The sequence below is a fragment of the Periplaneta americana genome, chromosome 11 (assembly GCF_040183065.1).
Source record: "Periplaneta americana isolate PAMFEO1 chromosome 11, P.americana_PAMFEO1_priV1, whole genome shotgun sequence".
NCBI lineage: Eukaryota > Metazoa > Arthropoda > Insecta > Blattodea > Blattidae > Periplaneta > Periplaneta americana.
Window position 1 is genome coordinate 177,428,914 of NC_091127.1, and position 17,591 is coordinate 177,446,504.

At 35.4% G+C, this 17,591-nt stretch overlaps 1 protein-coding gene and 1 non-coding gene across 3 annotated transcripts in view; both read left to right on the forward strand.

Annotated features, from left to right (window-relative positions):
* Nucleotides 1-454: 454 nt before the first annotated feature.
* The window catches only part of LOC138709642 (ubiquitin-like protein 7), a 67,073-nt gene continuing 49,936 nt past the window's right edge, over nt 455-17,591 (forward strand). Inside the window, exons 1-5 of one of the 2 annotated variants that reach the window (XM_069840559.1) lie at nt 455-665; nt 3,919-4,020; nt 5,240-5,343; nt 11,886-12,019; nt 13,635-13,797. In XM_069840559.1, coding sequence (XP_069696660.1) covers nt 521-665; nt 3,919-4,020; nt 5,240-5,343; nt 11,886-12,019; nt 13,635-13,797 — 648 coding nt within the window. In that variant the 5' untranslated portion in view covers nt 455-520. The remainder of the gene's footprint in view (nt 666-3,918; nt 4,021-5,239; nt 5,344-11,885; nt 12,020-13,634; nt 13,798-17,591) is intronic. The other variant, XM_069840560.1, reaches the window with a different exon arrangement.
* TRNAY-AUA (transfer RNA tyrosine (anticodon AUA)) lies at nt 6,354-6,425 on the forward strand. The gene has a single exon. It is a non-coding gene; the product is annotated as a tRNA-Tyr (tRNA).

Sequence of the window (17,591 nt, forward strand, 5' to 3'; positions counted from 1 at the left end):
AAGAACAGAAGTGGGTTACAGAACAGTTAATAGACATTTTTTCAGACTCTACATTGAAAATTGCATTCTCTTCCAGGAATCTGCCACAGATTTTGAACACTGTGACAAAGGAGAACACAAAATTAAATAAAGCTATAAGAATAATTCTCCCTTTTGTCACATCCTATCTTTGCAAAACACGATTTTCAGCTCTGGTGATAATAAAATCCAGATATAAAAGCAAAATTAATTTAGTGATTTTGTCGCTAAATCTAGCGATCTTTAACTTTTTCGGCGACAATTTCTTGTATCTTTTCTATTGTTTAAATAGGAATTTAACGACTTTTTCAACACCCACTTGCTACAAAAATTAACTTGGAAAAAGCTTTGACAAAAATAATACTTTCTCTATTGACGATAAGAAATCTAGTGACTTTTCTACTACTGTTTGGCGATTTTCCGGACCTTCGGTTGGTAACACTGCTGATTGGTCAGCCTTGAGTGTGAGATTCAGAAGAAGGAATTTTGTGAAATAAGTGAAATGGCTACTAATATTGTGTTGGGAATTAGATTATCACCCAACTCTTTTCAACGTGTGCCAGTGGGTGGGGTTAGTCTAGATAATAAGGTTGAACAGTTGAAATTAGAGGCTTCGAAAGCAACAAACTTACCAAAACATTTTCTAGGTAAATGATCCAAGGTATATCATAGGTTATGAACATTATAAATGACCAGTAAATTAATACAGGTTATGAACATTATAAATGACCACTAAATGAATACATTTTGTTAACAATTTAGTTGAATATTAGAGAAACTAAGAAGGAAGCATCCGCAAATATAAAATTACCGATAGCCTATGTTACGTTAGAATTAATTTTCTATTCTGAATGACACAGCAATAGTAAATTTGTTTCAAAGTTTATTATGTAGCAAAATAAGATTAAAACATTAAGGTAATGAAGTTTCATTACATTATCTGCTTCCATTTCTCGTTACTGCGCATCTTATAAAATGTAGGCCTACATCTAGGTTCCCAAAATCACGTTCGATATCATATTGCAGCTGTCACGTAGAACTAAATAAGGGAAAGAACTGCTTCACCTCCATGCCCCCTTACCATGCGTTTAAGTATTCTATTTTTTATTTTGTCAGGGAAATATTGTAAAATTCTGGTATAGGATAGAGAAAGTATTGAGTGACTAGTAGTAATTTCAGTAGCTGCCTACTATGACCTCTCGATGGTGTTTTTGTAAAAAGGGCGCTAGCAACAAAATCAAGAGATATAAAAAATTGTTTAAGATTCATCATTTCATAAAATGTGTTACTTACTTTATTTCAATATTTTCACTATTTTTATTTTTCATACACCAAGGAAATGAGTCGATGGACAAATTATTTATAACCATTTATTAATGTAAAGCCACAAAATTGTTGATAACGTCCTTCTTACAAAACACCATCGAATTAGACCTATCAGTAAATATTTATTTTTATAAACTAATGCACAACTGGTCAAACCTCTCCATGTGAGGGAGGGTTTGACCCATAGGTTGGGAGGTTTGACCCACGTACAAAAAAAAACTTTACAGATATGACAATTTCTACACATTATAAATAGATATAAACGCGTTTTCTAATATAAAAGTAGTACATATTAGAATTATGAAAACAAATTGCTATTATTTTTTTGTCTTTGATAAAAATTCACTCATAGTTATTTGATTAATTGCTGTGTGCTAGCTTTTTTTTTCTCTCTCCAGTTCCCTGGTACCTTTTTACCTGTAGCTACTGCGTATTCGTAGTAAAATTTACAGAAATTCTTTAGTGTTCATAATTCAGTTTGGATGCAGCAATTAAATAATTTTCGAGCTCTGTTGTCTCTTCAGTGGAGAAAATTTGACAGCTATACTGCTTAAAACATTTTTAGTTAAAACGTTAAAAGTGTTGTGATTTTAAAGAGTTAATGTACCTTATGACAGACGTGTCCCATTTCAACACTGGTGTGTTGAGGTAGTTCGAAAGACACTGAAGATGACACCACACCGGTGTTGAAACGGGATCCGTCTATTATAAGATACATTACCTCTTTAAAATCATGTACTTTTAACGTTTTAACTAAGAAACTTTTAAGTAAGTATTAATGTGAACATAGAAACAATGACTAATACTGCCTGCAATCGCTTGTTTCACAGTTGTTTAATTGTTTCTGGTTCCATTTTCGTTCGAGGATTGGTCCCTGGCTTCTAGACACCGGCAAATCAGACAAAACTCATACCCATAATTGCCTGCCATCAGGCTTGGATTCTGGTGAAGCTACTAAGCAAATTGAAAGTTAAAACTGACCCATTCAGCCCGGATTTTATAAGCCCAGTCTAAGTGGGACTCAAGAAAACCTGCCTGTTTGCTCGTATTATAGAGTGACTTGCATTCACGGAAGCCAGTCTACACTGGTTAAGATGAAACAGTACTAGTTTGAAATCTAAGTTCGTTTGCTATTTAGTCACTTCAAATGTCATAACCATGCATCCTATTCTCAATATTTTCTAGCTCCTAATTTTCGATTAATACACACACAAACACCTAAACTGGGTTCTAACCTTAGGCGAAATGCTGCTGCCCCTGTTTGGAAGCGCACCCCAAAAAATCTTTATTCTCTGGTCCAACACGGCAGGAAATTCTTTATTAAAGAAACATAGTTTTACAATTTATTGTGCTACAGAATTTCACAAAATAATAAGATAAATATTATATATTTCATTTTTCGGCAAAGTGTATGTAACTCAAGAAATAACAGGAGATAATTCTTGATTAAAGAAACATGGTTTTACAGTTTATTGTGCTACAGAATTTCACAAAATAATAAGATAAATATTATATATTTTATTTTTCTGCAAAGTGTATCTGACTCAAGAAATAACGGTAGATAATTCTTGATTAAAGAGACATAGTTTTACAATTTATTGCGCTACAGAATTTCATGAAATAATAAGACAACATTATACATTTCATGTTCCTGCAAAGTGTATCTGACTCAACAAAATAGTAACATTTCGTAACTTGAGACTAATTAAAAAGGGAAGGGAAGACGACAAATTAAGTTTTCAATAGTTTGTCTATATCTGTATGCTTCCTATCAGGTTTGAATGACTTGGTTGATATTTATCATGCATCTGAAAGCAGCACAGTCTGGCGCAGGTCGGCGAAACACAACAGTCCTTTCGGGTCACTATTAGGACTGTTTTACATCACGTACAACCACACTGCCTGTCTGCTTGTGAGGGAAGGTTGAAGGCAGGCGTGCATTAGCCCACTCACGAAGTGAAACGGTTATGGGCAGGATTGAAAGAGGTTTTGCCATTCTCTGCTGGCTTCCACTTGCATGGTATCCTATTAAAATAGTTATAAGAATCATATTTAATTATTATTTTAAGTACTCTTTTTCTTTAAAATGTCATGTGGGTCAAACCTGTTGGTTATTTTTACTAATTAAAATATTTACACAGTTCTTTGTGAAAGAAACTAAATTATAAATATATTCATTTAAACCTTAAACTTCACAGAATCAAATGAAATTAAAACTTTATAGAATCAAATAAAATTATAAGTATTTTCGATGTGATTAATTTCACTTTCTTGGATTCTTACAAACTGGAACAACAAAACTATAACTTACAGTTTTCAGAGACAAAACAGGCAATAAGTGCTAGGTCAGCTGTTTATACTTTCACTTCCTTTTCGAGCACAAATATTATCTTTAACCTTCAGAGCAAAGATGGCAGTTGACAAACTGTGGGATTTTTTAATAATTGGGATGGATCAAACCTCCATAGTCTCCCCTAATGTTAATCTACTTTTAATGGTACCATTTTAGTTCCTCAGTATTAAGTTTGTTTGCTTCTATACTTAATACTGAATCATTTTTCAACTTTATTACAGAATTGATTTACTGTGGAAATATTTTGGATGATGACTCTACACTTCAATCGTGCGGACTGAAGCCTGGTGTGATGGTGCATGTATTGAAGAAGAAAGAGAAAGGTATGATTAACTTGTCTCTTTTCTAATTACATGAAATACCAAATAAGAAGTTATCTGATAAATATGCTATGTTTAGTACATGCTATTATGCATCAGCTCAATTTTAGAAGACTCATTTTTAAGTACACTTAACAGCAAAAAGAATGGGGTGACTCTTGGTCGATAGAAATGCTAAGTTCTATCGTGCAGTTCACTTGTGTAAACATAACCCAGTGCAAGGCATTGCTGTGGTGTCTCTTTATTGTAAGTCATCCATCTACAATGTACTCAACCTTACGAGCTGTGTGTGGCCCAGTGGTAAGATGTCTGACATCTGTACCAGAGGTTATGTGAGTTCGCCTCCCGGTATAGATGAGGATAAGCATCCAGTCAGGTTATCAGTTGCTACAGGTATTCCTAGCAGAATACTTCGACCTAGGATACCTAACCACTGAAAATGTCTGCCGCAGTAGTAGACGAAACGTCTGGAAACATCTGCACCAGTAGACCATGGCATCTTAGCCCGAAAGCTCAGTTTCAACTAGACTACCACTTATGAGGCAACTAGGCCAGGAGATAATGGCCAGTTCCTTTCCCTCTCCATTGCATACATTGCTGACTCGGTACATATTACACTAGTCAGACTTCAGATGCATACAAACAATTGTTCTTCCTCTGACATATATCATCAAGTGAGATGCACTGTGTGATATGTAGCTGTACATATTAGCCAGAACCTCAATCAGAGGATTTACAGGAATGTAGGGTCATAAAATGAAGTTAGTGTATTTTTGATAAAAATGAGATGGGTGGGCCCAAAAAATCTGTGGGTGGCCCTGGGCAGAAGTTATGATATCACAAATTTGTATGACGCAGAATTCCTCAAAATATCTATTTAATCATTACTGCACTCTTTACTTACATGATAACTTATGCCTTAGTTTTTTACTTACATGATAACTTATGCCTTAGTTTTTTACTTACATGATAACTTACGCCTTAGTTTTTTACTTACATGATAACTTATGCCTTAGTTTTTTACTTACATGATAACTTATGCCTTAGTTTTTTACTTACATGATAACTTATGCCTTAGTTTGAAATTATCAATGAGAACAGTTGATGTTTCTAATAGTTTCTTCATACCAAAGCGCAAAGGTATGAAATTTGAATGGTGAAGAAATGTGTATAATTCTTCTGATATTTGATTTAAAAATACTATTTTTTTTTTTTTTTGTAGATATCCCTCTGCCGGTTCGTTCAATGACAGAAGCAGATGTTCAAGAGCTGGTGATGGCATTTCGAACATTCACAAGGCATCCTAGTTACAGAAGTGCTTTACATGTGAGTTAAACTATAAACAACATTTATGGCCGGTTTTTCCAAGTATTGTTAGAAAATTTAACGACTGTTAAACTCTAAACAGTTTGTTAATTGAATCGCCCCATGCAGAAAGGGCTTCAGTCCATTAGGCCTAGTTTTGAGAAAACTAAAAAAAACACTCTGTGCACTATATTATGAGTTCGAAGCTTATGAAAAAAATCACGGTTATTTATTGACCTAGCAAGAATGCCCTTACAGAGTTGCAACGACTTTGAAGTTTTTTAAATGACAAAAAAAAAAAATAGTTTTGTGTGCTGGACTGAAGTCCTTTCTGCATGGAGCAAAATATATCTTTACATTTTTTTCTATTTTCTTGAAAAAATGAGCATCATTAATTATTTCATTGGGGTAATGGTTATAGTTTGGGGTTGTGAAAGGGTAATGAGCATAAAATAAACTAAAATAATTGGTTCTGAAACAATATTTATGTAAGCAAATGTCAGAAATTTAAAAAAAATACAATACACTATCTATTTCTTTAGTAATCTTGCTCTTCTTGGTCAACAACTTCACTTGTGGACCAGAGTGTAATTTCTTGGTAGAATTCCTGATTTACTGCGATATTTTATTTTAATTTAATTTTATTTTATTTTAAATCCACCACCAAAAGAAGCAGGGTTCCAATTACGGGTTGCTTATATGGATACATATACAAAATACATAAAAAGAAAAAACAAAACAAACAACACAAGCGAAAGAAAGAAAATACAAACCTGTAATATATGCTATAATATAATATTGCAGTTAATATAGTGCCAAATGTCAATATAATAATGTAATATACCGAAGTACATAACATATTTCCGTACAGAAATTCTGCTTTTTCATATGATGGATTGGTGGAGCGGTGTGTGTTGGACATTGTGCCACTGTCACACATCTGTGACACAGTGCATGAGGGTTGGCCACTAAAGGGAGACTAAGAGGTGGAGCTTAAACTGAGAGGATTCAATTCGGTAGCAGAATTGGAATCCGATGTGGCTTAGTGGTTAGAGCGTCAGCACATAGAGCTGAAAACCTGGGTTCGAATCCCGGTGTCGGAGAGAATTTTTCTCCGCTCCACCGATCGTTCAGTATAGAATTCCTGATGCTCATTGGTACATAAGGGAGTAATCTACTAGTAATATCATTTATTTTTGTCGCTTTCACTGGAATTTTTGCCTTTGGATATGCACGGTTTGGTGGAAAAGACGGAATGTGTGTTTCACGATACCATCAATAAACTGGGATGTGATTATACAGCCACATAACTGGCTGTTGTATGAAAACTGCTTCATTGTGTCTGATATCAAAATGTACTTCTTATCTCGTGGTACCGACTTCGGTGCAGTTTCTTTTATACAACATTGGCTACCAGTTCTTAATATCCAAAATGTCCTCAATTTGGGCTTTACATACCTCATACTTCGCAGATGCATTACTTTGTATGATCAGTTCAGTTATTTCATGCACAGAGTACAGTCGATCATATCTTCTAAGGGAGTGTTTGATTGTAGCAAAATCTCTGTCGCAGGAAAAAAAGAATGACCTCTTACAGGAAAGAATTGCTCGATTCTTTTAAATCGACTGGTGTCTGTTAAAAATATGAGCAATCTTGCTAAGGTATGGTTTCTATTCCGCCCTGCACAGTTGTCGGAAAACAAATGTAGCACTGTAATTTCAGAACGAATGCCTTGCAGGTAATTATCCAGAAAAGAACACACCTTATTACATATATTTTTGGCAATACCCTCATGATAAAAGCGTATTATAGCTTTATTTTTCCTAATGTCATGAATGCAAAATATATTAACATTAAGCTGCCGCAAGTAAAATGTTTCCTGGACAGGAATAACCGGTAAATAAATATTTTTCATAAAATCTATTTCAAAACATAATACATGGGGTTGAACTTCAAGTTTGTTATAGAATTCCCTAGCCTTTCATTTGTGCACCAATTTCTCAGCCAATGCACACCGTTTTGTCTTATCATTAATATGAGGATGTCGAAGTTTAACTTTTATCAAGCGTTTCACCGGTAAAAATATTATTATTATTGTTATTATTATTATTATTATTATTATTATTATTATTATTATTATTATTATTATTATTATTATTAACATCTTTGCACAAATGCAGGTTCTTAGCAAGAAGGGCTTCAGTCCTGGACTGAATTCCTTTCTGCATAGAACTCTGAGCCTGACGCTTCAGTTCCTATCTTTCCAAGCATTGGACTGAACACCTTTCTGCACAGGCCGATGAAGCCACCCATAAAGATATGATTTCCATCGATATCTCATTTTTCAAAATTTGTGACTGAAGCCCTTTCTGAATGGGGCGATTCAATTAATAAAATTGTATGTTTTCAACACCAGTTTGGTTTAACAGATTGTTAACAGTTTGTTAATTTTAAATGTAGGATTTTGGGCAGTTAACTCGTTTAACAGTTGGTTAAATATGGCTGATGTCTCCACAGCTGTTCGAACAGAAGTAGCGAAATTAATATTTTGTGTCTCTCTGTAGGGAATGTTTAGCATATGACTGATAATATAACATTTAAAAAATAGTTTGGACTGTTTAAATACATCAGTGTTATTTTATTTCTTTCGTATTTTGTATCCATAATAGCAATGAGGAAATATAACCTTACTTTGTAATTATTATTCAGCACGTCACCTACAACTTTCATTTGTCAACTGTTTGTTTATGGAGCGTGGCCTACTATAACAGGATGTCATTTTATGCAAGTTTCATGACTCACTCTATAATATAGAATTTAAAGATTAATTTTAGCCAATCAAAAATTGTCTTACATGTGTAGAATCATTACCAACTGCTGTTGAGTAGTTAAAATAGTGCTAACAGACATTATAGTTAAATGTTGGTTATCTTAAACAAAATTATATTGAACAAATGGAAAATACATTAACAAAGCGTTAAAAATAAACAGACTGTTAATTTAACATTCGTTAAGCAAAATTAAACATTACTCGGAGAAACTGGCCATTAGTATAGTTAATTAATGCTTATTTTAATGTGTGTACATGTGCTTCAATAAAGCCTGCCATATGTCTTGTAAAAAACGGAAATGTTCCCTTGATTAGGCCAGGTATCTGGCATCCCCATAATTTTTGTTGAGATGCACAAATGTCCCATATTTTCATCATAAATCAATCTCGCAAACTGAAAATCAATTTCTTGATGTTCACACCATATAAATTAATATTGATTCGTACAAATGTTGGAGTCTGTAATGAAAATTCGAAGTAAAGTTTAGCTAATTTTGTATATTATCACTTGATTTATTTTTGTTAGATTTCTGTTGAAACTAACCTGCATGCAATACACCCCATCTTTGGAATGTGGCTGCTGAAATATACAACCAGCATCGTGCTTTGTACCCATCATTTGTAAGAAGAGGAAATTTATTTTAGTAGGTTATTTTACGATGCTTTATCAACATCTTAGGTTATTTATCATCTGAATGAGGTGAAGGTGATAATGCCGGTGTAATGACTTCGGGGTCCAGCACCGAAAGTTATGCAGCATTTGCTCATATTGGGTTGAGAGAAAACTCCAGAAAAAACCTCAACCAGGTAACTTGCCCCGACCAGGAATCGAACCCGGGCCACCTGGTTTCGCAGCCAGACATGCTAACCATTACTCCACAGATGTGTACCGAGGAAATTCATAATGAAACATAGTGGAACACGTGTTGTTAGCAAATAGCTGGATACACTACAAAGACAGAAAACCTGCATGCAGCAATGTTCATCAACTGCTTCCCTTCCTCCTATTCGCAATTGTCGATTTGATTACACCAGATCATGTTAATATTAACTCTAAACATCAACAGGACGTTACTTAGGTTAGAAATAAAACTATGTTTAGTGAGGGTTTAATTTTAACTGAATTCTTTGTTTCTATATTTGAAAATTGTATTCCAATGGATACCATCCCATTGTGGAATCCTCGGAAACGAGAATGCGGATGCTTTAGCAAAGAAGGGCAGCACTGCTACTTACAGACCTGTTACTAAATCTACGTATTACTCTGTGAAAAGATTTATTAAATCTACATACTTAGACTTCAACAAAGAAAATTTGATAACACAATCCCAAGGGAAAAAATGGAACTCTCTGCATCATAATCCACAGTTGATTCCCGATTTACCACGAAAATCGTCTGTAGCTGCATTTAGATTGGCAACAGGCCATGATTGTTTGGCCAAACACTTGCATAGAATTGGAATATATCAGTCCCCTAACTGCCCATTGTGCAACTCAAACCAAGAAATGGATTCGGAACACCTCAAAATCTGTGCTTCAGTGGCTGACCATGATAATATCTTTGAAAAATATTGAAAATATTGGAATGCAAGAGGTCAAATGACTTTATTGTCAATCGCCTGGCATCAGAAAACAACAAGAACAACAGTTCTTACTTATTTTCCGTGCATTGTTCTGCCGACCTCAGAGGTGAATGGGGCTTACTGTGGACTGCATTGAGAAGTTCGTGTGCTCTTGTTTTTGTGGATCAGTATTTCAGTAATCTTGTGTTCGCAGTCTTTTGGTTTTGTGTTACAACATTTCATCAACGGTATGCCTAAGTGCAAGTGCGTATTTACATCTAAACTGAAGGAACAATATCCCTTTGTGGAAAGTATACAAAAATAAATATGAAGTTTATTGCACAATTTGCCATGCTGACGTTTTCCATCACACGTGGTGGAAGTTTAGATATTTTACAGCACCAAAAAACTAAGAAACATAAATTGGATTCAACAGCTGATCCAACATCCTAGAAAATGAACATATTCTTCCACAATACAGCATTAGATACGTTAACAGGATATTGTGATATTAATGTTAATGAAATGTGAAATTATGTCTTCCTCTTTGTCTCCTCATATGATCCATATCTTAATGTTGTCTATCATCTGATATCTTCCTCTGCCTCGAACTCTTCTCCCGTTCACCATTCCTTTCAGCGCATCCTTCAGTATGCAGCTGCTTCTCAGCCAGTGACCCAACCAATTCCTTTTTCCTCTTCCTGATCATTTCAGCATAATTCTTTCTTCACCCACTCTTTCCAACACAGCTTCATTTCTTATTCTGTCTGCCCACTACACACGTTCCATTCTTCTCCCTATCCACATTTCAAATGCTTCTAGTTGCTTCTCTTTACTTCATCAAAATGTCTATGTTTCTGCCCCATACAATGCTACACTCCACACAAAACACTTCACTACTTTCTTCCTTAGTTCATTTTCCAAAGGTCTGCAGAAGATGCTCCTTTTTCTATTAAAAGTTTCCTTGGGAAATAGCTGTACCTATGTAACCAATCCTGTACTGGTATTTAAAAGTGATATGAATGTTAAAATAGTATCATAACTTCGTCTGTTCACTCACACGTAATAAATATTATGACAAGGGATGCTAGTACTGCACTGTGAACTGAAGGGTAGTGACTACCTGGTTTGGCCTGATGAGGCTTGGGAACTTTTGGGACTCGAGAAAATTCTCAGTGGAAAGTATAAATAAACGTGCATGTAATTAATTTATCCAGATCATTGCATTTATTGCTTCACCTTATGCAAGGAACAAAATAAAAATGGTCAGTTGATCTGATTTCAAGTACATCGCCATTTTGTTTTTTATTTTTTTAAATAAGGATCTATTAATTTTTTACTAAAATTAATGTAGTCATTGTCGTAGTTCAGGTGGTAGACATGTACCTGGTTTGTTTTCTCCCCCCCTCCAAGTTTTCTCAACTTCAAGGCGAAGTCGACCTGGTTGGTGAGTTGGTATAGTGCTGGCCTTCTATGCCCAAGGTTGCGGGTTCGATCCCGGGCCAGGTCGATGGCATTTAAGTGTGCTTAAATGCGACAGGCTCATGTCAGTAGATTTACTGGCATGTAAAAGAACTCCTGCAGGACAAAATTCTGGCACATCCGGCGACGCTGATATAACCTCTGCAGTTGCGAGCGTCGTTAAATAAAACATAACATTTCAAGGTGAATGGTAGGTAATCCCATGGCGAATTCTCCTCCTAAATACCACCTCGCTATCATGAATTCCATTGACGCTAAATAACCTAGTAGTTGATACAATGTTGGTGAATAACTTACTAGAAATATTATATTTCATGTACATTATTGCTGGATAAATTTATTCACAGATACTGAATATGAACAAAAGTCCACTGAGAAGTTTAGGGGAATTGCAGCACACATACAGATGGACAGCATGCTCAAACCACTTTTTCGGTATCAAAGAACCTGAAATCCAGTATTTCTACGAAAATCACAAAATCGAATTTTTGAAGCAACGTAATACTTTTGCTAAGGAGAAAGCAAAATAATAAAAATCGAATGAATAATAGAAAGAAAAGTTTTATCTCAAAATATTAAAATCTGAACATTATTCTTGATTACTCAGTCATTCTAGTAGTAATGGTTTTTAAGTATCTTGCATCTTGTTTGATAATTGTGTCCTTATTGATGTAAATACTTATTCCAGCGTCTCAGTCGTCCGGAAGTTTTAGAAAATATTATGATGGCTACTCCTGGACTCAGTGACGATCCTGTTGCACTCTCAATTATTCAGGATCCAGAACTTCTTGTTCACATGGAGAATGCGGACACTGTAAGAAGGTAAGGGGTTTGCATTTTATTGTTCTAATTCATTACATGTGGTTAACTTGTAGGAAATATGCTTTATTAATTATGTACAGTTACCCAAAGAAAGATTGAGATGTCCCAGATAGAAGACACTGCACATGATCGCAGACCCAGAGCACAGATATACAAGGTAACGTGTAATTGAATTGTTTAAATTTACTCTGTTTGGTTTGTTGTTGGAACTCGTTCCGAAACTGACACTCAGAAAACTGAAAGAAAAATGTTAATGTATTGTAAATGATAGATGAATATTATAGAAATGTGAATGTAACTTTCTTTCATGAGTTTTGAAATAATGCAGGTAGCTGGCACAGTTCTGATCTTGTCACTTTACTCAAAATACACAACCTCTAATAACAATAACAATATTAATCATGATGTTGATGATATAATACTAGAATTAATTAATAACAATCTTGGTGATTTCAGTTTTGACTATTTGCCAATGATAATGCCTTGAAACAGGGAATCTTATCATGGATGCCAGGTCTGTCAATTACATTACATTAATAATAATTTTGTATCAACAAAAGCTGCCCGCCCTAAATAAGGGTTCGATAGATTGACCTACTCTATTAATGCTATAGTTTACACTTACTTATTTACTTACTTACTGGCTTTTAAGGAACCTGGAGGTTCATTGCCGCCCTCACATAAGCCCGCCATTGCTCCCTATCCTGAGCAAGATTAATCCATTCTCTATCATCATATTCCACCTCCCTCGAATCCATTTTAATATTATCTTCCCATCTACGTCTCGGCCTCCCTAAAGGTCTTTTTCCCTCCGGCCTCCCAACTAACACTCTATATGCATTTCTGGATTCGCCCATACGTGCTACATGTCCTGCCCATCTCAAACGTCTGGATTTAATGTTCCTAATTATGTCAGGTGAAGAATACAATGCGTGCAGTTCTGTGTTGTGTAACTTTCTCCATTCTCCTGTAACTTCATCCCTCTTAGCCCCAAATATTTTCCTAAGCACCTTATTCTCAGACACCCTTAACCTATGTTCCTCTCTCAAAGTGAGAGTCCAAGTTTCACAACCATAAAGAACAACCGGTAATATAACTGTTTTATAAATTCTAACTTTCAGATTTTTTGGATGATAAAAGCTTCTCAACCGAATAATAACACGCATTTCCCATATTTATTCTATGTTTAATTTCCTCCTGAGTATCATTTATATTTGTTACTGTTGCTCCCAGATATTTGAACTTCTCCACCTCTTCAAAAGATAAATTTCCAATTTTTATATTTCCATTTCGTACAATATTCTCGTCACGAGACATAATCATATACTTTGTCTTTTCGGGATTTACTTCCAAACCTATCTCTTTACTTGCTTCCAGTAAAATTCCCGTGTTTTCCCTAATCGTTTGTGGATTTTCTCCTAACATATTCACGTCATTCGCATAGACAAGAAGCTGATGTAACCCGTTCAATTCCAAACCCTCTCTTATCCTGGACTTTCCTAATGGCATACTCTAGAGCAAAGTTAAAAAGTAAAGGTGATAGTGCATCTCCTTGCTTTGCTATAGTTTACACATTAAAAAAATGTAGAACTGATTGCATATTAAAATGTTTCAGGATTGCTGAACTTCACCCGTCGTTAACTGAAGCAGCTAATCATATTGCAGCTGCTGTGCATGAAGAAGCAGCGACTGGAAGTGCTGCTAATCAGGGCTCGAGTTCTGGGTATTCATATTCACTTGATGCTCTTAGTGATGAAGAGGAAATGGATTCCTCCCAGGTAAAACAAATCTTGCTGTACTTTTATTTTTAGAAACGTAAATAATGTATCATGTGATGATAATGCACTGAGATGGAAAAAAAAAATCTGTGTAAATAATAATAATAATAATAATAATAATAATTATTATTATTATTATTATTATTATTATTATTATTATTATTATTATACAATAGAACTTCATTTATACATTTCTCACTCATACGTTTTTTCATACTTGTACGTTTTTTTTCTGAAGTTCCGGCAAAATTCCCATACATTCCATTTTAATTTCTTTCACTTATACATTTTTCACACTTATACGATCGTATTTTAAACCTCAGGAGGTACAAAACTTCATTTATACGTTCTAATTAATTTTTACTCGAAATTAGGTTTGCTGTGAAAATGTAAGAAGCGAAAATACTGTATTTACTCCAATATGATGTGATATATATATATATATATATATATATATATATATATATATATATATATTTCTCAAAATCTTCGGTCCTGCTGGCCCTTCACATTTCTGTATTCGGGCCAGCATTCCCTTACTTGCAGTATTTACAATTTTACACAAGACGTATTTTGACACTTGAAGCCTGTTCTTGCTATGTCTTTCATGTCCCTTCACTTCCACTTGACCATCCTTTTACTTTATCCACTACTATTCTACTTCCCTTCTCTTATTCTCAGTTCCCTTAAAAATCATTCCTACCTTCATAACTAACTTAATACTTTTAATAACAATGCATATAACTTATTTAATATATAAGACGTAACCCTTTTGACTATTTCACTAAAAACTTGAACTATTATTTTATTCACTGTCTAAACTCCTCTCACACAACTTATTTGCACTCGTATCCTATCAACATTGCTTTCACTTTATTTATAACACTATTTAACGCTGAAAAATGTACAACAGTTCACTACCATTTGTCTATTACCTAGCTAACCTACTATTATTTCAGCCCACTGATGCACCATTTCCTCAGATTATAGACAGGTTTTTCTCCACTATTGCCCCCTCTTTTCTCACTCCTGGCACGCTTTACACACTCACTACTTCCCCTTCTATTCCCCGCACTTATTTCGCTTCCTCGTTCACCAGTCTCTTCTTTCGTCGGTTCAGCATTCCTCTCTCTCCCCTTCAGCCTTTCTCCAACTCTGTTGCCATCTGTTATTATGCTTGTTCCACTGGTTTGGCCTTGGGGTGACATCATTACTGGTCGTCTACTAGATGGTGCAGCCGCTGCCTTAGAGTTCACCGCCTGAGTGGAATTTGCTGACGATGGGTTCTTTCGACATTCTTCCCTCGCCATAACTAGAGTCACTGCCCTCATGTCTTCTGCAACTTTACCTTTTCTATTTCTTCCACTATTATTAACAATCTTTCTAACTCTCTTCTTTATCTCTAATCTTTTCCTTTCATCAATATTCTCTCCATTTTCCACCGCATTCAAGTTTTCCAAACAAAATTCAACATCAAAAAACTCCCCGTTAATTTTCAATTTGTTCTTAATTAATTTTGCATAATGTCCATTATTCCTAGCTGCTTTCATAAATGGCACTAACACCTTCCTTCTACACCTCACCTCGTATTCAAAAATCTTCATCTATACTAATGTTCGAGTCTTTCAACGCTTTCTTACAATCCATGATTTTCTCTTTAATCATCCAGTTTGCTAGTCGGACAAATATGGGCCTATTTTCTCCATGCCCCATTCTATGCACCTCTTTCACTTGACCATTCCCAATGTCGATGCCTAACCATTCCCAGCACACATTTACTATCACTTCATACGTGTCCATAGACTGTTCTTTCACCTGCTCTTCAATACCAAAGAAAATTAAGTTGTTCTTCCTTTTCTCTTCTTCTAAGTATTTCACCTTCTTTTTTAATATATTGTTTTCCTTTTGTAGATTTACTCCAATATAATATGCCATTGAATATAATATGCACACCAATTTTTTTATCCCAAAATCTAGAAAAAAAAAAAACTGGCGAATGTAACTATGCTAAAAACCAGTCAAGATTAAAATTATATTACCAAGACAGGTTATAAAGGCACTCCCTTACCTCTAGCTATTTATACATCACATTCATCCTCATTTGCAGTATCAGAACTGGAACTTTCGGTTAACAGGTCTGGGTTGGTGTCAGAATATTGATTGATAATGATTAACATACTACTCTTTTGTTGGTAATTATTGGTAAATTATTTTGGTTTAATTAAATACGCGCCAGAAGCTAGAATGATCATGGGCCAATAATGATCTCGTTATTCCTCTTGATTCCACTTCCAACTTTTAATGTATATAGTGTATTCAATGTAGTTAATATTGTAAATTGTTTTCAGTACTCTTTTTTTTTTTCTGCTTTTGAATTGTTCTTTGGGTCAGTGTACTTGTCATTAGAATAAATAAATACTGTGACAGCGACGTGAGATTCGAACTCATGACCAGCGTCCCACAAGAGAGCAGATCGTGCGGGCTCCACAAAGCACTGAGGGACGGAGCGTGGCGGAGAGAAGAGAGAGGAAAGGGGCCTACACGCGAGGGGAGGCTGCGCGCGCAGCTGCTACTTACGGAGTGAAGGGGGAACAGACCTTCCCGACTCTTCCAGAAGCCCGTCGAAGTGGAAAAATCGCGAATTCGAAGTTTCTCGGTTACATTGCTGGGGTTATAAATTACGGACGCGAGACAGTGTGTGTGTCATTCATGATTAGTTCAGTCAGTAAGCCAGTGAACAGAGCAAGCCAGTCTTGTGGACCGCAGTTGGAGGGACCTGAGTTCGAGTGCAGTGGACTGCAGTTGGAGGGACCTGAGTTCGAGTACAGTGGACTGTCTCTGAAGGTCTGTGGTTTGGGATACTGTGAACTCGAGTGACTGAGCTAGAAGAACTGTGAACCGAGAACTGATAGTTCTGATTTGTAAATAGTGCTTTGTAAATATTAGTTAAGATTAACAGTTCATTGTTGTTCGTAATAGTCCAAGTAAATTGTCATTGCCGTCAGTGGAGTGCTATAACGAATACTGTGTTGAGTGAAAATCCTATTGTTGACGAGAGCGTTTAAGGTGAATTGTAGAAAGGAATTATTGTTGGAAGAATAAAAATCCTATTGTTGAGTTGAAATAAATTTACAATACAGTAAATTAAAGACTCGCAATTGTTGAGAGTTTTATTAATAAAAATCTTACAATGAAAGGAAAAAAATGTTAAGTCATTCTCGGAAATATTGTTGTCAAAAATGGACAGGAAATTACGAATGAAAAAGACGAACTTGCAGTGACTGTTTCTCATAGTCATAACATAAATAGAGTGATAATTTAAGCTTATTTGAGTCTGCGAATATAATATGCACCCCAGTTTTCAAGACGCCATTTTGTCAAAAGAAAGGTGGGTATTATAATCACGTAAATATATCTTGAAAAATATTGGAGTGCAAGAGGTGAAATGACTTTACTGTCAAACGCCTGGCATTAGAAAACAACAACATAATCACGTAAATACAGTACAGTATGTGTTCATTGTTAAGATGTGGCTGCTTTGAAATTTCTGGAAATTCAAAGCTGCCCATTCTTGTCTCCACACATGCTAGCTTCAGTAAATGAATTATGCGCCAGTGGGAGAATCAATTCAGAGAGGGGAGAGAAGTGTGTGCAGAAGGAAGAAATGGAATATTTTCAATAATGAGAGCAGCCGGGTAGCTCAGTTGGTAGAGCAGATGGCTACGGACTGGAAGGTCCGGAGTTCGATCCCAGGTGGTGACAGGATTTTTTTCTCGTTGCCAAACTTTCAGAAT